At 46.5% G+C, this 26,256-nt stretch overlaps 2 protein-coding genes across 2 annotated transcripts in view; both read right to left on the bottom strand.

Moving 5' to 3' along the window:
* Window positions 1–1,380, bottom strand: part of LOC101435701 (SPOC domain-containing protein 1) — a 9,138-nt gene extending 7,758 nt beyond the window's left edge. Inside the window, 3 exon segments of the mRNA XM_023592532.3 lie at window positions 69–228; window positions 1,046–1,127; window positions 1,305–1,380. Coding sequence (XP_023448300.2) covers window positions 69–228; window positions 1,046–1,113 — 228 coding nt within the window. The 5' untranslated portion in view covers window positions 1,114–1,127; window positions 1,305–1,380.
* LOC139439633 (SPOC domain-containing protein 1-like) lies at window positions 1,179–26,256 on the bottom strand. The gene is made up of 6 exons (XM_071217171.1): window positions 24,880–26,256; window positions 3,056–3,097; window positions 1,887–2,063; window positions 1,514–1,702; window positions 1,305–1,380; window positions 1,179–1,192 (listed from the first exon to the last, which is right to left on the bottom strand). The coding sequence occupies exons 1-6, from the start codon at window positions 26,254–26,256 to the stop codon at window positions 1,179–1,181; spliced, it is 1,875 nt and encodes a 624-aa protein (XP_071073272.1).

The following is a 26,256-nucleotide window of genomic DNA, read 5'->3' as shown; positions in this document are numbered from 1 at the left end:
AGCTGCACCACCGGCTCCGCGGCGCCCCGGCCGAGCGCACGGCAGGCCCAGCCCCGAGCCCCGCTCACCGGGTTCCTGGGGTCGCGCAGGTTGAACACCAGGCTGCGGTACTTGGCCTTGTAGCGGCAGGTGGTGCCTTGCGCCAGGTTGAAGAGGGCTGCCTCGATGCCGGCGGCGATGCCCTCCACCGCCTCCTCACTCGGCGCCAGGTGTGGGTGCGCCTGAAGTCTGAGGGGGGAGGGCGCACGGGGCTGAGGTCATCCAGGCACCCAGTCCCAAAGAGGAGGGTCAGGCATTCTGGGCCAACTCTGCTTTCTGTTCCGAGCAGTCTTCCTCCACGAACCCTTTCATTCTCACCCTAATCCTGAGCAGAAAGTCTGTGACCGCCTCCGTTTACGGATAGGGAGACTCAGACCCAGCCAAGGCCACGTGGCTGGTGGCAAGGTCACGATGTGAATCCACATCTGTCTACTGCCCTGGCCCTGCTCTCGCCCTGGGCTCGTGGAGCAAGGGAGGAAGCCTGGAGGGAGAGGCACTATCAGGGGCGGGGACACAACCCCGGCCGGGAGGTCCAGAGACCCGGATGGAGCTCCGAATCCGCCCCCGACTTGCTGAGTGGCCTCTGCCAAGGCCTGTCCTCTGTGGGCCTTGCTCTCACCATTGGAAAGGAGAGCCCTGGGCTCAGATCTGAGCAGCTCCCAGCGCGGTCTCCTTGTGTTTGACCGCCTCTGCCTGGGTGACGCCCATGAGGACTGGAGCAGATGCTGAGAGCTGCAGGGGCTTCAGGGACCCGCCTGACCGTGAAGCAGGGACCCGGGCTCAGATTTCAGCTCTCCAAGCCTGTCTCACGGGAAAGTGACGTTGCAGCTACAAAGCAGGGTGAGTCGGGGTGAGTCGCTGAGACTCATGGCAGCCCTGAGAGCGCAGCCCGGCACAGTCTTCTTTGACCACCGAGACCGCAGGTCCCAGGACCCCTGGGAGGGGCTGGTACGCGGGGGCAGCCCCGGGCCACGGTTGGTCAGGGACGTGGAGAGGAAGGCCTTACCGCATCCGCAGCACCTCCTGCACGGCCCGGACGACAGTGCCCCGCACCCCAACATCCAGGGGCAGCATCTCCTGGGGCTGAGCTATGGGAAGAAAGGGGGGGGGGTACTGAGGAGGTTGGGGAGGGGGCACACTCAACACTGAGGGGCTCAGGCAGGCAGGGCAGGGGTCTCACAGCCCCCACCCCTGTGGGGAAGAGAGTCCCCAGCAGTCCCACGCAGGACAGGAGGCGGCTGGGGGGGCCCTCCCTGGCCCCTCACCTGAGTCTTCCTCCTCCCTGTCTCGAGCCGCAGGCTCCTCCTCGGCGTCCACTGGGCCACCCTGTGGCAGCAGGGCCTGCGGGGAAGGGGCGAGGCACTGAGGCTGCGGCTGGGGCCAGCTTCCTGGCCCGGGGGACCCTGCTCAGCAGTCACCGCCCCTGACCCGTGCTCCAGGGCAGGAAGCGGTGTGGCTGTGCAGAGCCACTCACCCCTGGACGCTCGGCACCAGCCTCCTGCGGGAGGAAGAGGTGGAGGAGAAAGCAGGGTCCCTGAGGGGAGGGGATGGCTGCTCGCCAGCGCGGGGTGGGGTCGGAGGTCCTGAAGGAGGCGGCGGGCCGCAGGGCCAGCCAGTGAGCCCGGAACCAGGGCCGAAGGCCACCTGCTGCCTCTGCCAACAGCTGGAGGCACAGCCCCTCCTTCACCCTCTCAGGGGCTGGGGAGGAGGAGCACCCAGGCCCCAGGGCCGGCCGAATCCGGGGCCTCACCCCGCCTCTGGCTGGCTCACACCACCTCTCTGAGCCTCGGTGCCATCTCTGGCATCGGGTGTGAAGGTGCCTCCCGCGGCAGAACCCCGTTCTGTACCTGGGACCCCGCAGGGCGCCGGGCCCTGGGCAGTTGCTTCCTTCTGAGCCTCTGGGCAGGTGAGGCTGACTTGGTCTCCGTCAGGTCCTCCAGGGCCTCCAGCTTTGGGGGCTGTGGCCCCCCCGCCTGGCCATGGCCAATGGCCCCCAGGAGCCGGATCACGGCCCCGGAACCAAGCTGCAGGGAGAAGAGCGCCTGAGAACGAGGCGAGCAGGCGTGCTCCTCCCCCTTCGGGGTGCTCGTCTCCCCTGGAACTTCCATGGTGCTCTCCTCACTCCACTCCTGGCTCCGTGAGGGCAGGGAACGTGTCTGTCTGGTTCCCACGCAATTCCCCAGGCCTGGCGACAGGCTTGCTGGCACCAGCCGAGCTTCACCCCAGCCACGTGCAGAATTAGCGGGAACCTGTGCAGGGACTCTGGGCCTCACCCTGTTCTGACTCCACCTCCTGGCCAAAGTCCATCAGACCCCTTCTCAGGGGTTACTGACCTGCTCTTTGCCTCTCCCTGAGGAAGCCACATGGTGAATTCATCTATCAACCCCTCTGTGAGGCTGCTGATCACTCCCACTATTGTCCCTAGAGAAAGCCCTTGATGACCATTTCAAGGTACAGAGTGGATTTTGGTCTTCTAATGAGCTACAGATTCTACGCTGCTGCCTCTTTTGCTGTGGGTGCCAGGAAGCTCAGTGTTAACATTGAGCCTAGCAGTTGTGCCTCTACAGGAATAGTAGAGTGTGAAGGGGTTGTTGTAACAAAATTCCCCCTCCTCATTCCCCTTTCTTGACTTTATCAGGCTTTTTTTAAGGAGGTACCAGGGATCAAGGACCTTGTACATGGGAAGCAGGAGCTCAACCATTTGAGGTACATCCGCTCCCTCTTCATCAGGCTTCTATCCTGTTTTAAGTGTGTTTTGATTCTTTTTATTTATCGCAAACCCCAGAGAATTGTTCTGGAAGCAAGTGGGTTGGAAAACGAATTCTTGAATGATTATGAAATGGTCAGATTCCAAGGTTTGAGGGAAACTGGAAGTCTGAATTCAGTATCACGGCAGGTGGGGGGGATATTAGGATGGACTGGAGGAGAATAGGCAGGGGGCTAGGGTTACACCTGCCGGGGAGGACCCCTCCCACCCCACCAGCCCTGGGAAAGGGGAGGAAGACTCGAAACCTACGTAGCACACGTGCTTCACTCCGTGGGGCATTTCTACTTGCTCCTTGAAGAGAAAGAGGATGCAGAGATTACAATCCAGAAGACCCTGTGACCCACTGAAGGGAGTCACACCAAGAAGACACTCACAGCATGAAAGATGTATGGTCAGTGTTCACCAGGTCAGCGTTTGTAACAAAATGTTGGGTACAATCCAATGTCTATCAAAGGGGGAATGGTGACTAAATGATGACTCATCATATTATGGATTCTATGTGACCGCTTAAAAAAGGCAAGGTTGTTAAAATAAAAACTATCATTTACTGAGGACTTACAAGGTAAGCATATCACAGATGATTTCATAAGGTCTCAGAACAATACCATGAGGTAGGTACTATTTCTATTCCCATTTTATGGATGAGAAAACTGAGGCTCAGAGATCTGAAAAGTCCCATAGCTACTAAGTGGCAGAACTAGGATGAGAACCTAGTTCTGTGTGACATCAAAGCCGAGGATCTTAATTAGTGGGCTATAATGGGAGATGGCCCTGAGAACATCAGTGTGACAAAATCTGGGAAAAGATGTGATAGTGTATTATTAGGAGAAAAGGAAAAAAATTGGTTATAGAATAGTATCTGTTGCATAAGCCCACTTATGTAAATACATATTTATAGATGCATAATGGAGATTATCTCTGGGAAATAAAATTCCAGAGGGACTTTTGATTTCTACTTGTAGACACTTCGATATTTATGATATTCGAAATGAGCACATATTTCTCTTGTAATCAGAAACATATTTTTATTTTAAAAATTCGGAACAGTGTGTGTAGCATGCTACCATTTACATTAAATAGCAAGAAAAGAATTTTTAAATTTGTCTTTGCTTGAATATGCAAGAAAAATCTCTGGAAGCATGCACAAGAACCTAGTAACTGCGGCTGCCCGCGGGCATGGGACTGGATGGCTGAGAAGGAGAATTTCACTCTTAAAAATTTGAACCAGGGTAATGAATTAGCCTTTTTAAAAAGTAAATTGAGACAGAAGGGAACAAAAAAGAAAAGAGGGGACATCTGGGAAGGAACGTAGCAGGAAAGATATTAAGAATAGCTCTTCACAGTTTAAAGCCTTTTGGCTGGCCCCGGTCTCAAGGGTGTTTACACCAGCGTTAGAAGGTTCCAAACAATAGGCAGTGGGACTGAGCCAGCAAAGACTTTAGATACTGGACTTATCAGACCAGAATATAAAATACGTTCTAGAATTTGTTTAAATAAATAAGAGAATGGGGTCAAATACATGAGTGAAGGGCAAAACACTATTTTTCTTTAAAAGACCAAGCAGATTTGGTTGAGAACCAAATATGACTTCGAGAGAGGAAAAATATAGTAATTAAAATTTAAAACTCTATGGATAGGTTTTACAGCATATTAGACACAGCTGAAATGAGTTAGTGAACTGGAAGCTAGGATTTAAAGAAATTAACCAGAATATATGCAGCACAGAGATTCAAAGAGACACAAAGGATAGAGTGGGAAAGACTAATTAATCTAAAGTTCCAGAAGGAGAGAGAGGAGCAAACGAGGCAAAGGCAGTATTTGAAGACATGATAGCTAAGAATTTGCCAAGCTGATGAAAGGCACCAATTCACAGCTTGAAAGATCTTGATGAATTCCAAACAGGATAAATAAAATCAACACCAAGACACATCAGTGGCATTCTCAACACCACTGATAAGGAGATCTTAAAAGCAGCTAGAGAAAAAACTGGTAATAGTTAATACTTTAAAAGCACTTAAAATGTGCTACCATTGGTCTGACTGCTTTAGTTATTAGTTCATTCAATCCTCACCACAACCTTATGAGGTAGATATGGATATTGTTTTGCCCCCATTTTACAGAAGAGGAAACAGAGGCACATAGAGGCACAGAGAGGTTAATTAGCTTGCCCAGTGTCACAAAGCTACCAAACCAATAAGCTGGGATTCAAATCCAATAGTCTGATTCCAGAGGCCACACTTTAACAACTATGTTAAATGCCTCTTACCAAAAGGCATTTTATCTACAAAGGGATGGCAATTATACTAATAGCTACCTTCTCAATGGTAATAATGAAAAGGCAAAAGGTAATAGAATATTTTCAATGTGCATAAAGAAAATAACTATCAATTGTGGGCAAAATATCTTTCAAGAATGATGATGAAATATAGATACTGCAGAGAAAAATCAAAACAGTTTTTGTTTTTCTTGAGAATTTTTATTTTTTTCAATAAACAAAATGCTAAAGGATGAACCTGAAGCAGCAGAAAGGAAAAACGATCCCAGATAGAAATGCTGGATGCAAAGAGTAATTCCGAGCAAAGGATATGATAAACGTGTCCTTAAATCTAAACAAAAATTGATTATCCAAAATGTACAACTTTTGGAATTAAAAAACAAGATAGCAGGAAGCGGACTTGGCCCAATGGATAGGGCATCCACCTACCACATGGGAGGTCTGCGGTTCAAACCCCGGGCCTCCTTGACCCGTGTGGAGCTGGCCCATGCGCAGTGCTGATGCGCAAGGAGTGCCGTGCCATGCAGGGGTGTCCCCCGTGTAGGGGACCCCACGCGTGAAGAGTGTGCCCCGTAAGGAGAGCCGCCCAGCGCGAAAGAAAGTGCAGCCTGCCCGGGAATAGTGCTGCACACATGGAGAACTGACACAACAAGATGACCCAACAAAAAGAAAAAAAAACACAGATTCCTGGTGCCGCTGATGAGGATAGAAGCAGTCACAGAAGAACACACAGCGAACGGACACAGAGAGCAGACAAAACTGGGGTGGGAGAGGGGAGAGAAATAAATAAAAAATAAATCTTAAAAAAATAATAATAATAATAAGATAGGGAGAGAACCAGCAAAGATGGCAGCAAAATAAGGAGCTCCTAGAGTCAGCTCCTGCTACAGGGCAGTTAACAGACACCCGAGCTCTCTGGAGCTAGCTGAAGCACCTGTTCGGGGGCTCCAGGAGACCAGGAGAGCATCCTGCAGCATCCTTGAAGGAATGGAAGGAGAAGACTGCTCATCTGCAGAAAAGACTCATAAGTAGAGCACTCCACGCCCCGGAGGCCAGAGCCCATCCTCCACCAGAGGCACGAGCCACCTCGGGAGCTGTTCTGCAGCTGGAATTGAAAGCTCCACTTTTCAAAAATGGGAGGAAGAGATGGTTGGTCACCAATTTCAGCTATGATGAGTAATTTCAGTGGACTAAAGTATAATCCTGAGAACAGCTAAAGTTTGAGCCTGTCCAAGTCAGAAAAAGGCTGGTGGCAGGAGGGGATGTGGGGCGGACTGAAAATCACAGTGCTGGTGGGGACCAGCTTCTTTCCACCCAGGTCAGACTGCAGCTCTAGCTTAGGCCCCAGGGCCACCTCCAGCAGGGAGGAAGCTGCAGGGACCTGTGCCAGCCTTTCCAGGAAATTACCGGCCAACTGCAGAGGCTGGTGATTATCCTACTCTGGCATCACGAGCTGCCCCAGGAGCTATTCTGTGGCTGGAATTGGAAACTCCATTTTCCAAAAACAGGGGAGGAAGAGACAGTTGGCTGCCAATTTTGGCTAGTGATTGGTAGACTTGGCTGGCTAAGATATAAAGAACCCTGGGAACAGTGGGGGTTGAACCAGCCCAAGTTAGAAAGAGGCCGGTGCCGCCATTTTGATTCCACCCCAGCCTGAGGGTAAGCCCGGCTGACCAAACATCACAGTGATGGTAGAACTGGTTCTTTCACCCAGATGGGTCTGCAGTCCTAGACTAGGCTTCAGCCCCACCTCTGGCAAGGAGGAGGAGGCTAGTGGACCCTGAACCATCCTATCCAGGTAACTGCAGGTAACTTCGGCTGACAGAGCCTGAAAATCAGAAGTCTATGGGGGCAACTGTGGTCATGTTGGACCCGCACTGCATAGATTGCTGCCCACACCTGCAGCTCCATCCCTGCCCCAGGCAGGGGAGAAAGGGGCATGAAGCTTCATTAGTCTCTCTGAGCAACTACAGTCTAGGCCAGCATGACTTGGATTATTCCACACAGCTGTGACTCTGTCCCTACCCCTGGCAAAGGAGAAAGTTGGAAGAAGCTTCATTGGTCCCTGGTGTAATGAGGGCAGCTTGAGCCTCCACAGCTTACAGCACCAACTATATGCTTGGCTCCTACTGTACAACCAACAAGGGAGAAAGGACAGGAAGCCCTAAACTAAAGAGAAAAACTGCACCCAGAATAAATACTCTAGAGTAAGCCAGATGCCAAGACACCAACAAAAAATTACAATCCATACCAAGAAACAGGAAACTATGGCCCACTTAAAGGAACAAGATAAGCCTCCAGATGACATAAAGGAGTTGAGACAACTAATCATAGATGTTCAAACAAATCTCCTTAATAAATTCAATGAGATGGTTAAAGAGATTAAGGATATTAAGAAGATACCAGATAAGCACATAGAAGAATTTGAAAGCATACATAGAAAAATAGCAGATCTTATGGGAATGAAAGGTGCAATAAATGAAATTTTAAAAATATTGGAATCATATAATAGATTTGAGGAGGCAGAAGAAAGGATTGGTGAGCTTGAAGAAATGGCCTCTGCAAGTGAACATACAAAAGAACAGATGAAGAAAAGAATGGAAAAAAATGAACAAGGTCTCAGGGAACTGAATGACAGCAAAAGGTATGCAAACATATGGTCATGGGTGCCCCGGAAAGAAAAGAAAATGGAAAAGGGACAGAAGGAATATATGAAGAAATAACAGTAGAAAATTTCCCAACCCTATTGAAGGACATAGATATCTGTGTCCAAGAAGCACAATGTACTTCCATTTGAAAAAGTCCAAATAGACTAACTCTGAAACACATACTCATCAGAATGTTAAATGCCAAAGACAAAAAGAGAATTCTGAGAACAGCAAGAGAAAAGCAATGCATAACATAAAAGCAATACCCAATAAGATTAAGTGCTGATTTCTCACCAGAACCCATGGAGGCAAGAAGACAGTGGTCTGATATATTTAAGATACTACAAGAGAAAAACTTACAGCCAAGAATCTTATATCCAGCAAGACTGTATTTCAAAAATGAGGTGAGATTAGAATATTCACAGATAAACAGAAACTAAGAGAATTTCTAAGCAAGAAATCAGATTTTTAGGAAATACTAAAGGGTGTGCTAGAGCCTGAAAAGAAAAGATAGGAGACAGAGGCCTGCAAGAGAGTCTAGAAATGAAGATTATATCAATAAACGTAACTAAAAGTATCAAAAGAATGGTGAAAATAAAATATGACAGATGAAACTCAAATAGGAATAAACTTAACCAACTATGTAAAGCACTTGTATTCAGAAAACTGCAACTCAAAGTTAAAAGAAATTTTAAAAGGCCTAAATAATTGGAAGAACATTCCATGCTCAGGGATTGGAATACTAAATATCATTAAGGTGTCAATTCTACTCAGTGATATATAGATTCAATGCAATCCCGATAAAAATTCCACCAGCATTTTTTAAAAAAATTGAAAACATGACGACCAAATTTATTTGGAAGGGTAAGGGGTCCTGAATAGCCAGAAACATGAAAAGGAAAAGCGAACCCTCATCTCCAGACTTTAAATTATACTACCTAGCTATAGTGTTAAAAACAACATGGTACTGGCCTAAAGACAGACACACAGACCAATGGAACCAAATTTATGATTCAGACACAGATCCTCACATGGTCAAGTGATTTTTAACTAGCCTGTCAAACCCACACAGCTCAGACAGAACAATCCATTCAACAGATGGTGCTGAAAGAATTGGATATCCATAGCCAAAAGAAGGAAAGAGGACCCCTATCTCACACCTGATCTAAAAATTAACTCAAAATGGATCAAAAACATAAGAATAAAAGAAAGAACCATAAACCTTCTAGAAGAAATTGTAGGAAAATATCTTCAAGACATGGTGGTAGGTGGAAGATTCTTAAAGGAGATAAGAGGAGGACTGAGATGGACTACTGATGTTTAATGTAGGTGGCAGTTTTAATTAGCTTTACTGTAAAAGTGTGGAAATGTATAGAGTGGATTGTAACACATAGTGAGTAACAGCTAGTTTATAAATGGGGATGTGACTGAAAATTATAGTCTAGTGTATTAAGTCAGGGTTCTCTAGAGAAATAGAATCGGGAAACGGACTTTGGCCCAGTGGTTAGGGCGTCCGTCTACCATATGGGAGGTCCGCGGTTCAAACCCCAGGCCTCCTTGACCCGTGTGGAGCTGGCCACGCGCAGCGCTGATGCGCGCAAGGAGTGTCGTGCCACGCAAGGGTGTCCCCCGCGTGGGGGAGCCCCACGCGCAAGGAGTGCGCCCGTGAGGAAAGCCGCCCAGCGTGAAAAGAAAGAGCAGCCTGCCCAGGAATGGAGCCGCCCACACTTCCCATGCCGCTGACGACAACAGAAGCGGACAAAGAAACAAGACGCAGTAAATAGACACCAAGAACAGACAACCAGGGGAGGGGGGGAAATTAAATAAATAAATCTTAAAAAAAAAAAAATTAAAATCTAGAGAAATAGAATCATTAAGAGATCTGTCAATAGTATGCAATTCTATAAGAGTCTCTCACGCAGCTGTGGGAATGCACAAGTCCAGGTTCCGCAGTCAGGCCACAACTAAGGGGCTGCAATGAAAGTCCAATGAAGGTTCTTGACGAGTTCCGGGAGATGTTGGCTCTTCAAAGACGAGTTGGGAAATTCTCTCTCAATGCTGGAATCACTTCCCCTTTTAAGGGATTCAACTGATTGGGTTAAGGTCACTCATTGCTGATAGAAATCTCCCTGACTGATGTAATTATAACCAGTTATCTATGATTTACCACTGCAGTAAAGTCAATGGTGACTAAAGTCCATAAATGCCCTTGTACAGCGCTTGCTTGACCAAACAACTGGGTACAATTACCTGGCCGAGCTGACACAATAGCCTAACCATCACATCTAGGTATACAAATGCCAAGTGACAGAATGCTAGAGAATAATCTAGGAACTGAATAGCACAGAAAACCAAGAGGTGGATGAGAATTTGTGGTTGATGGCACAGATGCACGAGTGTCCTTTGTGAGCTACAGCAAATGTACATCACTACTGCAAGGTGTTGGGAACACACGGGAAAAATACAACTGGAGTGACTATGGGCTGTGGTTACCAGTAATAATATAACATTCTTGCATCTAAGCCAAAGATGTACTGTGTTGATAATGAGGCAGTATGGCAAATGTGAGCCAAATGTACATTATGGACGTGGTAACAATCAGATGATATTGTCCACTAACTGTCCCTGCAGCACCACCCAGGACAGGTCCAACCCCTGAAAATGTCCCCAACATCACATCTCTTCCTCCCACTCCCTACCCCCAGCAGCCACCATGGCCACTTTCTCCACACCAATGCCACATTTTCTTTGATTACTAATCACAATAGTTCATGAATAGAATATCAGTAAGTCTACTCTAATCCATACTCTATTCCCCATCCTGTGGACCCTAGAATGATTGTGTCCACTCCACACCTATATCAAGAGGGGGCTTAGATTCCACATGGATGCTGGATGCAATTCTCCTGCTTTCAACAAGCATCATTCTTAAGATATTATAAAGTAAGGTAATAAATTGAAAGAAAGATGAAGGAAGGAAATAAAGATAAGAGCAAAACATAATGACACTGAAAACAAACACAAGGGAGAGGATCAAAAAAAAACCAAAAATCAGTTCTTCAAGAAAACAAAGCAGACAATTCTCTGGAAAGACTGATTAAGGAAAAGAGGGAAGATATAACTGAACAATAATTTGAATGAATAATATGAATGCACAGACTTTAAAAAGATAATATGAAATTCTTGTGAAAAACTTCATAACAACATGACAATAAACTTGAAAACTCAGATGAAACTGATGCATTTCTAGAAAAAATAACTTACCAAAATTGACTCAAGGAAAAAACTGAATAAATCTATAACCATTATAGATAACTTGAATCAGAAGATTAAAATCAACCCTAAAGGAAATATCTTCCCTAAAGAAAACACCAGCCCAGACTTTTTTTTTTTACATTTTAGGCCAAACAGTTTTATAAATTTTGACCAAAAAAATTTTTTTTAAACCTACTATTCAGTCAGGCTTACAGTATCAGGCATTCAAAGAGCATTTATTTTGGTCTAAATGTAGTTCTCACTCCCCTCCCCGCCCCCCTTGCTGTTTTTGCTGTCTCTATCCATTCGCTGTGTGATCTGTATCTATTTCTCTTTTTTGTCTTCTCATCTTTCTCCTCTAGGATTCACCGGGATTCAATCCTGGGGACCTCTGATGTGGAGAGAGGTTCCCTGTCAATTGCAGCACCTCAGTTCCTGGTCTCTGCTGAGCTTCACCTTGACTTTCCCCTTCGTGTCTCTTTTTGTTGCATCATCATCTTGCTGCGTGACTCACTTGCGTGGGCCCTGGGTCACAGCACAGGCACTTGCGCGGGCACTTGGCTCGCCATGCGGGCACTCGGCTTGCCACACTGGCACTCGCACAAGCACTTGGCTCACCACATGGGTGCTTGCATGGGCACTCAGCTCACCACACAGGCACCCACGCAGGAACTCAGATTACTGCATGTGCACCCAGCACACCTCATGGGCACTTGGCTAGCCACATGAGCACTTGGCTAGCCAAACAGGCACTGGCTAGCTGTACAGGCATGTTTTCTCTTCTTTTTTTTCACCTAGAGGCCCCAGGGATCGAACCCGGGCTCTGCCATATGGTAGGCAGATGTCCTATAACCTGAGCCATATCCGCTTCCCTTGACAAAATTTAAAATGGCCTGTATCCATCATTGCAAGATCATGTAGAACCACCAGATTTTTTTTTTTTAACCAGTGATTCTACCAAATGTTCACAGATCAAATAATTCCTATTTTATACAAATTATTACAAAGAATAGAAAAAGAGAAAACATTCTGCAATTCATTCCTTGAGGCTAGCAAAATCTTGGTGGTATAATTTCACAACAACAGTATGAGAACACACCATTTCAGGCCAGTTCACTCACAGATATAATACAAAAATTCTAAACCAAATGACATCAGAAAACATTTTAAAAATATTAAAACCTGGGAAGCAGACTTGGTCCAGTGGATAGGGCATCCGCCTACCACATGGGAGGTCTGCAGTTCAAACCCCGGGCCTCCTTGACCCGTGTGCAGCTGGCCCATGCACAGTGCTGATACGCACAAGGAATGCCGTGCCATGCAGGGGTTTCCCCCGCATAGGGGGGTCCCACGCGCAAGGAGTGCACCCCGTAAGGAGAGCCACCCAGCATAAAAGAAAGTGTAGCCTGCCCAAGAATGGCACCACACACAAGGAGAGCTGACACACAAGATGACACAACAAAAAGAAACACAGATTCCCATGCCGCTGACAACAACAGAAGCGGACAAAGAAGAACACGCAGCAAATGGACACAGAGAACAGAAAAAGGGGCGGTTGAGGGGGGAAGGGGAGAGAAATAAATAAAAAATATTAAAACCTGAACAAATTGGGTTTATTCCAGGAATGAAAGACAGGCTTACCATTAAAAAAATCAACTAATGAAATTCACTACCTTAATAAATTAGAGGATAAAAATCATATGATTAAATGCAGAAAACAGGTTTGATAAAACATAATATTCATTCAGAATAATTAGCAAACCAGGAATAGAAGGGAGCATCCTTAACCCAATAAAGAGCATCTACATAAAAACACTGCAAACATCATGCTTATGCTGAAATAATGACGTTTCCTTTAAAATCTAGAACAAGACGAGAGTCTATGCTATTACTTCTACTCAGAGTTAGACTAAACATTTACCTAGCACAGTAAGAACTGTAAAGGAAGAAACAAAAATCTTATTATTGTGTATGATATGACTTTCCACAAAGAAAACAAAATCCTATAGATAAATTATACGATTTAATAAAAGAGTGCGGCAAAATCTCTGGATACAAAATTACTAAACAAAACTCAACTGCATTTCTTTTTTTTTTTTTTTTTTTTAAAGATTTATTTATTTATTTGTTTATTTATCCCCCTGGGCCCCCCCTCCCAGTTGTCTGCTCTCTGTGTCCATTCACTGTGTGTTCTTCTGTGACCACTTGTATTCTCTGTCAGTGGCACTGGGAATCTGTGACTCTTTGTTGCATCATCTTGCTGTGTCAGCTCTCTCTGTGTGTGGCACCACTTCTGGGCAGGCTGTGCTTTCTTCGTGCTGGGCGGCTCTCTTTACAGGGCACACTCCTTGCGCATGGGGGCTCCCCTATGCGGGGGACACCCGTGCGTGGCAGGGCACTCCTTGCGCGCATCAGCACTGCGCATGGGCCAGCTCCACATGGGTCAGGAGGCCTTGGGTTTGAACCCTGGACCTCCCATGTGGTAGGCGGACGCCCTATCCGTTGAGCCATGTCCACTTCCCTCAACTGCATTTCTATACACAGCAACATCAGAAAAGGTCATTTTTTAAAGCTACCATTTTATAATAGCATAAAAAATATAAAACAGAACAACCAAATATTATGTCTCTCTGATGGAAAGAACACACTACCATCTATGAAGTAGTTTGGGCTAAAAAATTTGAACCTGATTCTAATCAAACCTGTAGATTCAACCTAGTTTCTTCTGAAACAGACTGCAAGCAAAAACCAGATATAAAAGGAGAATTCATAGATTAAAAAAGACTTAAAAGACATATTAATCAGTTACCACATATGGAACCTAATTGGATCCTGACTTTAAAAAGACAAGCGGGAAGCGGACTTGGCCCAGTGGTTAGGGCGTCCGTCTACCACATGGGAGGTCTGCGGTTCAAACCCCGAGCCTCCTTGATCCATGCAGAGCTGGCCCATGCACAGTGCTGATGCACACAAGGAGTGCCATGCCACGCAGGGGTGCCCTACATGCAAGGAGTGCGCCCTGTAAGGAGAGCCGCCCAGCATGAAAGAAAGTGCAGCCTGCCTAAGAATGGCACTGCCCACATGGAGAGCTGACACAGCAAGATGACGCAACAAAAAGAAACACAGATTCCCGTGCCGCTGACAACAGAAGTGGACAAAGAAGATTCAGCAAATAGACACAGAGAACAGACAACCGGGGTGGGGGGGGGTGGTTAGGGGGAAGGGGAGAGATATAAATAAATAAATAAATCTTTTAAAAAATAAAAATGAAATAAAAATAAAAAGACAAGCTATAAAACTAAATTATCACCTGTATAGCACCATTAGAAATCTGGACATTGACTGAATCACTTGATGATACTGAAGTATTATTATTAACTTTTGCTAATGCTATCACATTTTTTTTAGGAGGTACAGGGGATTGAACACAGGTACCTCACACATGGGAAGCAGGCATTCAGCCAGTGAGCTGCACCCACTCCCCAATGACAGCTGGTTTTTTCATTTATTTTTTGTTTGCTTTTAGCAGGTACTGAGGATTGAACCCAGGACCTCACACAGGGGAAGGTAACACCAAACCACTTGAGCTACATCCGTTCCCTATTGCATTTTTAAAAAAGAGTTTTAGTTTTTGACTTTTGGAGATGCAAACCAAAATATTTATGGATGAAATGAAATTATATCTGATTTCCTTCAAAATAATTTTAGAATGGGGGAGAAAGCGAATGAGAGTATGGTGGCATGGTGGGGACAAGACTAGTCACAGGTTAGTAGGTGCTAAGTCTGAGAGGGATGAGTACATGGGGATCGTTCCAGGGGTTGGCATTTTTTTTTTCATTTTATTTTTTGTCTGTAAAAAACCATAAAGGAAATATTTTAGGCTTGCCAGCTCTATGGTCTCTACAGCAACTACTCTATCCCTGTCATAGACAACATGTAAATAATTGCACTGTGTTCCAATAAAACTTTATTTACAAAAACAGGGAAACAGACTTGGCCCAGTGGTTAGGGCGTCCGTCTACCACATGGGGGGGTCCAAGGTTCAAACCCCGGGCCTCCTTGACCCGTGTGCAGCTGGCCCATGCGCAGTGCTGATGCGCGCAGGGAGTGCCGTGCCACGCAAGGGTGTCCCCTGCGTGGGGGAGCCCCACGCGCAAGGAGTGCGCCCGTGAGGAAAGCCACCCAGCGTGAAAGAAAAGTGCAGCCTGCCCGGGAATGGCGCCGCCCACACTTCCCGTGCCACTGACAACAACAGAAGCGGACAAAGAAACAAGACGCAGCAAATAGACACAGAGAACAGACAACCGGGGTGGGTGGGGGGGTTAAATAAATAAATAAATAGATCTTTAAAAAAAAAAACAAAAAAAAAACAAGTGGCCAGTCCATGGGCCATAATTTGCCAACCCCTGTTTACAATTCAGTCTATTTTTATATATATTTGAAATTCTTCATAATGACAACAATAAAAATGTATATATATAGTACTTAGAAAGATATCTGGAAAAAGGTATGTATTGAAAGATATTAGAGAAGACCAAAATAAATGGAGAAATACAATATGTCCATAGATTGTAAGACTCTATATTGTAGAGATGTTAATTCTCTTCCAACTGAGGTATAGGTTCAACATATTTCCAATCAAAATCCCGACAAGTTGTTTATGAAGAAATTGACAAGTTGATTGTGACATTTATATGAAAGAGCAAAGGACTGTAATAGTGAAGCTCTTCTTGAAAAACAAGGAGAGGAGACTTGTCTCACCAGATACCAATAATTACTAATAAGCTATTATAATTAAGATTGTTTATTATTAGCATAGGGATAGACAATTTATCAAGATGAGTAAAGAAAGACCAGCAACCAAGCCCACCATGTGGAGACTTGATGTAAAACAGAGTCGGGGAAGTGCATATGGCTCAAGTTATTGGGCTCATCTACCATATGGAGAGGTCCCAGGTTCAGTTCCCAGGACCTCCTGGTGAAGGCGAGCTGGCCCGCATGGAGACCTGGCACAAAAAGATGATGCAACCAAAAAGAGACACAGAGGAAAAGACAATGAGAGACACAACAAAACCAGGGAGCTGAGGTGGCTCGAGTGATTGAGTGCCTCTCTCCCACGCTGGAAGGCCCAGGATCAGTTCCCAGTGCCTCCTAAAGAGAAGAAGAGAAGAGAAGACAAGCAGACACCAAAGAATGCACAGCGAATGGTCAGAGAGAGCAGAGAGTGAGCACAAGCAGTGTGGGTGGTGTGGGAATAAATAAAATTAATCTTAAAAAAAATAACGAATATGAAATAAACAAGCTGCCCTAGATAGCAAGAGACTGAATGATAGGCTTGCAGGAAATCGGAGGGTGGAGGAAGGATATGAGCCGATGTCTGCAGGGGTGGAATTTAAGACGAGATGGTGACTGAGAGCTTTGAGTGTGAGGCTACGATTCTTCTGTGCAGGCCTCCAAACAGAGCTCTGTACAGCTCGAGAAACACTCATTCTGCCATTAAGATGACTGTAATGAAAGAAGAGCCACGCCTGACATTGGAGTTTATGACAGAATTTAGAAGAGAAATGTTTTCAGTGTAAATTAACATCATAGAATAAATTGGATCACTGTCTAAAGATAGCCATTTCAGGAAGAGATGAGAGGTGGAGGCGTCTTTGGGTCATGGAGCTGCCCTGGATGGTGCTTCAGAGGTAATCACCGGACATCGTGGATCCTCACAGGGCCCACTGGATGGAATGGAGGAGAGTATGGGCCATGATGTGGACCATTGTCTATGAGGCGCAGAGGTGCCCAAAGATGTACTTACCAAATCCAATGGATGTGTCATGATGATGGGAACGAGTGTTGTTGGGGGGGGAGGGGGGGGTTGGGGGGTGGGGTTGAATGGGACCTCACATATATATTTTTAATGTAATATTACAAAGTCAATAAAAAAAAAATAAAGATAAAAAAAAAAAAATAACGAGCAGACAATGAGCCAGACAATGAGCAAAAACAAAACAAGTAGGAAACATATGTAGTTCAAGCAGTTGAGTGCCTGCCTCTGACATGGGAGGTCCGGGTTTGGTTCCTGGTGTCTCCTAAAGAAAAAAACAAGCAGATGAGAAAAAAGAAAAACCAAACAAGAACAGACACAAGCAAAACAACAAGCAAACAGACAAGGGAGCCGTCTTAAGGTGGAAAAATACAACAACAAAAAAACAGAGTTTGGCACTGCATATAAGAGGGGAAGTACAGAATTTTCAGTAAGTGGTCCTGAAACAACTGGATATCAATATTTTAAGAAATTTAATTGGATCATGACCCCACATCATTCACAAAATCAATTCCAGGTAGTTTAGAGAGCTAAGAGCAAAAGGCAAAACAAATTATGCCAGAACATCCTCTTGGACTTGGGATAGGAAATCTTAAAAAGATTAAAACAAAAAACAAAAAAAACCCACAAAGTAGACAAACCAAATCTAAAATTTATATGGAAAGACGTGAGACTCAGAATGGCCAAGAACAAAGCCTGAGGAATGAAATGTCTGGCTTCAAGACTTAATATAGAGAAGCGGTCATGGCTCAACTGATAGAGCATCTACCATATGGCGGGCCCAGGGTTCGATCCCCAGGGCCTCCTGACCCATGTGGTAAGCTGGCCCACACGCAGAGCTGCTGTGCACAAGGAGTGCTGTGCAAAGACTATACCCTGCAAGGAGAGCCATCCCACATGAAAAAAGAGCAGCCTGCCCAGGAGTGGCGCCGCACATACGGAGAGCTGATGCAGCAAAATGACGCAACAAAAAGAGACACCGATTCCCGGTGCCACTGAGGGTACAAGCAGACACAGAAGAACACACAGCGAATGGACACAGAGAGCAGACAACATGGGGGAAGGGGAGAAAAATAAATAAAATAAATCTTAAAAAAAAAGACAATATAAAGCTGTAATGATTGCAACAGTATGGTATTGGTAAAAGAATAGACAAATACGTCAATGGAGCAGAATAAATAGCCCAGAAATAAACCCATACAAATAAAGTCAACTGATCTTTAACAAGGGCGCAAAGGCAATTTGATGAAGAAAGAATAATTTTTTTAAATAGATGGTGCCAGAACAATTTGACATTCATGTGCAAAAAGAATGAATCCAGACCCACACCTTACACCTTTTGCAAAAACTAACTCAAAATGGATCCTAGATCTAAAAGCAAAATGCAAAACTACAAAACTTTTAAAAGATAACATAACAAAAAAATCTATGTGACCTTGAGTTTGGTGATGACTTTTTAGATACAATACCAAAAGCATGATCTGCAAAAGAAAAAAACTCATGTTGGGCTTCATTAAAATGAAAAATTTATGCTCTGCAAAAGACACTGTTAAGAAAATGGAGAAAAAAAAAAGAACCACAGATTGGGAGAAAATATTTGCAAATCACATATCTGATAAAGAACTTGTATCCAAAATATCCAAAGAACTCTTAAAACTCAACAATAAGAAAATATGCAACTCAATTAAAAGATGGGCAAAATATCTGAACAGACACATCACCAAAGAAGATATGCACGTTGCAAATAAGCATATGAAAAGACACTCAATATCATATGTCATTAGGGAATTACAAATTAAAACAACACCTCTTTTAGAATGGCTAAAATCCAAAGCATTAACATCAAATGCTGACGAGGATGTGGAGCCCCAGACACTCATTCATTGCTGGTGAAAAGGCAAAACAGAACAGCCACTTTGGAAGACAATCTGGCGATTTCTTACACAGTTAAACATACAGTCGTGCTCTTAGGTATGTACCCAAATGAGTTAAAACTTAAGTCCACGCAAAAACCTGCATCCAAATGTGTATGGCAGCTTTATTCATAATCACCTAAAACTGGAAGCAACCAAGATGTCCTTCGATAGGTAAATGGATAAACAAACTGTGGTACATCCATACAATGGGATATTCCCAATCAGTAAAAATAAATGAGCTAATTAAACTGTGCAAAGACACGAAGGAACCTTAAATGAATGTTGCTAAGTGAAAGAAGCAGGGCTGAAAAGGCTTCACACTGTATGATTCTAACGATGTAATATTCTAGAAAAGGCAAAAATATAGCGAGAGTTAAAAGGTCAGTGACGGGTGGAGGTCCGGGGGGTGGGGTGGGGAGGAAGATGACCAGGTGGAACACAAGACATTTTCAGGTCAGTGAACTATTTGGTATGCTACTGCAATGGTGGATACATGACATTGCCCATTTGTCAAAACGTACAGAACTCCACAACAGAGTGAAGCTTAATGTAAACTATGGGCTTTAGCTAATGTTAATGTGTTTATATCAGTTCATCCGTTGTAACTAATGTACCACACTAATGCAAGATGTTAATAACAAGAAACTGTGGAGACAGGAATATGGGACTTCTGTTCTTTTTGTGCAATTTTAATGTAAATCTAAAAGTGCTTTAAGAAGAAATAGTCTTTTAAAACATCAAAAATTAAATCATTGATTAACCTGACTATGTTAAAATGAAGAATTCCTGCTCATCAAAAGACATTACAGGGAAGCAGACTTGGCCCAGTGGTTAGGGCATCCATCTATCACATGGGAGGTCCGCAGTTCAAATCCCAGGCCTCCTTGACCCGTGTGGAGCTGGCCCATGCGCAGTGCTGATGTACGCAAGGAGTGCCCTGCCACGCAGGGGTGTCCCCTGCGTAGGAAGCCCCACGCGCAAGGAGTGCATCCGGTAAGGAGAGCCACCCGGCACGAAAGAAAGTGCAGCCTGCCCAGGAATGGCACCGCCCATACGGAGAGCTGACGCAACAAAAGAAACACAGATTCTCGTGCCACTGACAACAACAGAAGCAGACAAAGAAGAAGATGCAGCAAATAGACACAGAGAACAGACAACCGGGGGGGGATGGGGAGGAGGGTATATAAATAAATAAATAAATAAATAAATAAATAAATAAATAAAAATAAATCTTACCCAAAAAAAGACATTACAGGGAAGCGGATGTGGCTCAAGCGATTGGGCTCCTGTCTACCATATGGGAGGTCCAGGGTTCAATTCCTGGGCCTCCTGGTGAAGGCAAGCTGACCCGAGTGGAAAGTTGGCCCACACAGAGGGCTGGCCTGCATGGCAAGCTGGCCTGAGCAGAGAGCTGGCACAGCAAGATGAGATGATACAACAAAAAGAGACACAGAGGAGAGACAATAAGAGATACAGCAGACCAGGGAGCTGAGGTAGCACAAGAAATTGAGCACTTCTCTCCCACATCCAGAAAGACACAGAGCAGACAAGGGGAGTGGTGTAGAAAAATAAATACATCTTTTTTTAAAAAAACACATCACTAAGAAAGCAAAATTTTGAGCCACACTCTGGGAGAATGTATGTGAAATATATATACATAACTAACAAAGTAGTGTCCAGAATACATAAAAACTTCCTGCAAATCAATAAGGAAAAGCTAAACAACCAAAAACATTTTTGACAAAAGACCTAACAGGAATGCACGAAAAGATTCTCCTTAGTAACAGGGAAATGAAAATTAAAAGAACATTGACGGGAAACAGATGTGGCTCAACCAATTGGGTTCCCATCTACCATATAGAAGATCCAGGGTTCGATGCCCTGGGCCTCCTGGTGACAGCAAGCTGGCCCACAAAGAGTGCTGGCCCACGCTGGAATGTGCCCCCCTGCATGGGAACGCTGCCCGGCAGGAAAGCCGCCCCACGCAGGAGTGCCGGCAGATGCAGAGAGCTTGCACAGCAAGATGACACAATAAGAGATACAGAGGAGAGAAAATAAGAGGACATAGCAGAACAGGGAGTTGGGGTGGTGCAAGAGAGTAATCGCCTCTCTCCCACTCCATAAGGTCCCAGGATTGGTTCCCAGAGCCACCTAATGGGAATACAAGCAGACACAGAAAAACACACAGCAAATGGACATAGAGAGCAGACAAAAGGGAGCATGGGGGGGGGGGGGGGGGAATAAATAAAATAACCCTTTAAAAAAAAAAAGAACATTGAGACAACACAGCATATCCCCATTTTGGCAAAATTGAAGTCTGATAAAATCAAGTGTGGGAGAAGATAGGAGCCATTATGTGTACACTGTAGGTGAGAGTGAAAACTGTTTCAACCACTGGCACTGTTTAAGTAAAATGTATACCCTATGACCTGGCAATCCCAGTTCTAGGAACATACCCTGGAGATATCCTTGCCCATTTGCACCAAGAAACATGTACAAGACTGTTCAAAGCAACAAATAAATAAAAGAAGGAAAAAAACACAAAACCGCAAGCAACCCAAATGTCCATATGCAATCACCAGAGAAACTGTGGCATGTGCATGCAATGGAATACTTGCTTCCAACATTTAGGAGCCGTGTGACCTTGGGAAAGTGACTCTGAATGCCTCAGTTTCCTCATCAGTAAAACAGGGATAACACTGGGGTCTACCTCCTAGTGCTGAGGCAAGGATAATGATTCAAGGCTCTTAGAAGAGTGCTGGGGCCACTCTTTAAATGCTAGTGTTAATATGGCTCCTTGGCTCCCACCCTGGAGAGACCCCCACCTTCCTGACAGCTGACCAAACCCCAGTCTTCCCACTTCCATTCAACACAGCCTCGTCCCTGCCGATCTCTCCCACCTCACCCTTCCCCTGCTGACCCACCCCACCTTGTGCTCCTGTAATAATCCAGGCTGCCTCCTGCCTCTGTGCCTTTGCACAGGCTCTGCCCTCCTCCTAGTCTGACCTTCCTCTCTTCTCTGCTTGCTGGACACCCAGTTCCCTTGCCCAGACTGAGCTCAGACAGTGCCCCCCCTTCTCTTCACCCCTCCCCAGAGCAGACTCAACTGCCCTCTGGGCACCCCGGTCCATTGCTTCAGCCTGTATTGGGATCCTGGTTACTTGCTTTTCTTCCCCTCCCAAACTGTGAGATCCTTAGGGAGCCCCTGGTGGGCAAACAACAATAAAGTCCCATAAAAATCTAAACCCTTAAAGCCAGGCCTTTGGTTCCTGACTCGGAGCACTGACTCTGGAGTCATGCAGGCCTGCATTCAAAGTGGCTTCACCGCTTACTTGCTTTGTGACCCTGAGTGAGTCACTTAACTTCTCTGAGTCCCAGTTTTCTTATTCAGTAAAATGAGGGCATTAACACTGATGTTTAGTGCTGCTGTGAGGATTAAACAAGATAACATATGTGAAGTTCCTGGTATACAGTAAGTACTCAAAAAAAGAGCTATTCTTAGGCTGCTCATCTGCAGGGAAGACTGGCCCCACACACATCGCAACACTTTGCAACTTCACACAGAGCTGCCCTTCCTGTGCCCCTGCGATCCCATCCTGCAATCCCTGCCCCACAAAGCGGCTCCAGACCTCACTGGTCACTACAGGACCTAGGAGAGAGGAGATGGGGACCCGACCTGGAAAGAACATAACACAACCAGCCTCTCCTTTCACACTCTCAGCAGGTCTGGGGCCCAGCTGGTTCTCCCCAATTAATAGAGGAGGAAACTTAGGTTCAGAGAAGAGATCCGTCTTGTCCAGGTCACCCTGTCACAAGAGGCAGAGCCTGATCTTGGACCTGTCTTCCACTGCCCTGGACCAGGTTACCTCCAGGGGAAGGTGTTGGTCTTAAAAGAGGCTCTGGGCCAGCTGGTCACTAGGTCCACGCTTGCTCATGCCCCACTCAGCCCTGTCCCCAATCATCTGCCCTTCTCTGTCACAGCAGGCCACAGTTCTTCCGCAGCTGGCATCAGTTGCCATGGCAACGGGTTGTTTGGGAAGCTGTGGGATGATGGCTGTGCTGTAGAATGGAGGAAAGGGCCTGGAGGAGAGAGCTGCTGGGGGCTGCTGCTGCCAGCCAGGCCTGGTTCCACTGCCAGGCTCAGGCAGACCCCCAAAATGCTGCACACCCGGGAAACCTATTTCTGGGGATCTCGAACAAAGAAATCACCAGAAATGGGGAGAAGCCAGATGCATCAGGATGTTCACCTCTGCATGACTTACAGCAGGACAAAACGAGGTGACCTTTCCCTTGTGGCAGGCACTGCGCTAAATGCCAGGCACGTGTCAGCTCATCTGTCCTCAGCACCACCCCGTGAGGTGAGTATTCCTAAACCCTCACTCTGCAGAGGAGGGACTGCACACTCAGGGGTGGCGCTGCTTGCCTAGGTCTCTCAGAAATGAAGCCAGGATGGGGCCTGGGCGCTGAACTGCAGCAGCGGAAACAGCGAAGGAAGTCCCAGCCCATCCTCCGCTCCCCGCAGCGCCCGATGGCTGTGAAAAATATGTCCACAGACCGCCGTGACGCAGGGCTCAGGGCAGGCCAGGGCACGGCCGAACCATCTACCACTACGGCAGAGCTCCCCCAAAATAAACGAGGTACATTCCCGGAACAACAAGGGATAGACGAAGCCTACTTAGATGTAAAAGGGCGCAATGCACAGACGCTCATGTGTATGTAGTTTATAAAATGAAGACTGGAAGGGCGCTAACCACTAACAGTGGTGACCGCAGGAGGAAAAGCGAGCTTGGAGCACGGGGACCTGGGGACTTCCTCATTCCGTGTTAACAAATTAATTGTAAAAAAATTTAAAATACCCAAAAAAGCAGTTATAAAATTAGATGCTTATGACTCCATTTCTAGTGCATATACATAGGAAAAGGATGGAAGAAAGGACAGATACCAAAATGTCACCAAGAGTTAAGTCTGGATGTGGCAATAGGGTGAAATTTTCATTTTCTTATTTTCTGTGCCAAACACCTAGTCTCTTATTTTTTTAAAAAAATCAATTTTGAGTGATGTTTACATTTTATTCTAATTATTGTACTGAAGACTGGTAAATTGCACAGGCTAATCCAGCTCTGCTTCTTATTTGCTGTTTGGCCTTGAACAAGTCACTTCACCTTTCAAGCCTCAGTGTTCGCGTCAGTAAAATGGGTACATATCAAGAGTATCTACCTCATAAGGCTGTAACAAAGATTGAAGACAAAGAAAGCACTTGGCACAACACCCGGCACACATTCAGAAAGCTACATGGTTTACTATTGTAATGACCTGGAAGATTCACAACCAGGCAAGACAACCTGCCTGAGTTTGTGACTGGCTCTGTCATTTACCAGCTGTGTGATGTGGGGCCCATTACCTCACCTCTTTGGGCTTCAAGTAAGGATTAAATCAAAAGTGCCTAGAACATAACACATATTCAATAAATGTGGCAAAATTTCAATTGTGAGAAATACACACCAAAAACAAGTAACGCCATTTTCTCCCTTTGGTGTATAAACTAGTTACTGTGATTATTTTTTAAATGATAGTTATTATTATAAGTAAAGAACAACAGATGGAAAAATGATGGCTATAGGGAAGAGCTGTGAGAGCTTGGAAAATTCTGTTAACCTCCCTGAGTCTCAATTTTCCCCTCCAGAATATGGGGCTAAATGGCTATCATTAACACTAAAGGAAAAGTAAATTTCACATGAATTGAGCAATTTACCTTGTGCCTTATATTGCATTAAGACACATTATTTTATAATATAATCTCATTTAATCTGCAAAACAACTCTACTACATTTGAATTAGCATTCTCTCTTTGCAGATGAGGAAATTTAGAGAGGTTAAATAGTATCCCAAGGTCATTCAGTGAGGAAGTGGGCAGAGGTAGGATTTGAACCCAGAACTCACTGACTCCAAAAGATGAAGACTCCCTCATAGGCGCTTAGTAAATGTAGTTTATTTTCTCTTTCCTAACCTCGATGGGCTTCTGTGTATGCATCCATCAAATGGGTGTGAGGGCCACTGTCCCCTAAAAGGCTGTCCAGCTTAGCTCTATTAAGCTGCACCACCGCACACGGTGCTGGGATGTGTGTCCCGGCATGTCCCACCCAAACTTCTCAGACGCAGCTCACCAGTTTGGCGCAGCCTCCTGAGCTGGATTCCTCTGGCTGGTCCTGGTTAGCGTTGCCTGAGCTTCTGCCTGCGTCTGGTACCTGGGCCTGGGGTGCTGGCCTGCTCCTCATCTTAGCACACTGGGATCTTCTCCGCCCCCCAAAAGGGTCTGTCGGGGCCTTGCTGGCTGCAGGTTCCGGGGGGAAGCCGAGGCAGCCCAAGAGCTCCACAGAGCCAGCACAGGTGTCTGTGGCAGCAGGGGCTCCTTGCCCCCTCCTACCCCTGGACACTGGCTGAGCCTCGACCTCCAGCTCCTCCTGGTTGTATGAGGGGGCCAAGCCACAGTCACTGCCAGCCCCTACGACGCGCTCGGCTTCTCGGGGCTCTGCAGAAGCCTCTCCAGATACTCCCCAGCACAGTGCAGGGCTCTGTGGAGGCTCCTGAGGGGCTGGCCGGGGGGAATGCCCTCCACCGGGCAGCAGGAGCCCGAAAGGGCCATGGGGGCTGCCTGGCTGGGTCCCATTCCCTGAAGCTGGCAGGGCACTTGCCATCCAACTTCCACCTGGATCCCCAGGCCAAGTGGAAAAGAGAGGACTGCGAGGGCCTCCCAAGGGCTCCACATTAGCATCTTCAGGGGGGCCTCCCACAGGGCGGGGGCTGCCCTCACCAGAGCTGTGACCAAGCCACAAAACGCCACCAGCTCCCTCCCCACCCTGTGAAAGGGCCCCATCCATCCTGCTATTCTTTCTTGCCCGGGAGGTAGCTGGGCCTGGAGAGGACGGCAGGCCCCTTTTGGGGGGCTCCTCTTTGCTGAGGGTGGGGCTTCTTCCATCACACCCCAGAGAGGTCACCCTGGCTTCTGTGGCCTCTCTGGGCCTGGGGCAGCTCGCCTCCGCCGCTCCTGCCGGCCCCTGCCTGCCAACCGGAGCTCCGTCTGGGAGACCCACAGGCAGGCCACCAAGATTCCTGGACTGGCTTTCAACTAAGATGTCGTGCAGGGAAATCTGGAGTCTCTTGGAGGCCAGGGTCCCCTGAGCAGGCACTGCCGGAACCTGGCGGTGGAGCCTGGGGTCAGGAATTGCATCCTGGCTCTGGCCCCTGGCTTGCAGCTCTAGGACCACCAAACAGGCCTTGGTGCCAGAGCCCTCAGCCCCCTGGCCGGCCCCAGCAGCACCCCCTGCCTGGGAGCTGGCATCTCCACGGGCCTCTTCCCTGAAGGCCCTCTTCCCGCTTCCGGCCCAAACCAGGGCCCCAGAGCTCGCCCCTGGCAGGTCGGGCGTCAGGCCAGGCACAGAGCTGACTCCTTCCCTGTCCTCCTGGAAAGGCGCACAGCTGCGGAGGGGACCTACAGCAGGGTCCTCTGTGCGGGGGCCCTCTGCGGCCCTCTCCTGGGACAT

The sequence above is a fragment of the Dasypus novemcinctus genome, chromosome 9 (assembly GCF_030445035.2).
Source record: "Dasypus novemcinctus isolate mDasNov1 chromosome 9, mDasNov1.1.hap2, whole genome shotgun sequence".
Lineage (NCBI taxonomy): Eukaryota > Metazoa > Chordata > Mammalia > Cingulata > Dasypodidae > Dasypus > Dasypus novemcinctus.
This window is presented reverse-complemented; position numbering and strand designations above follow the sequence as displayed.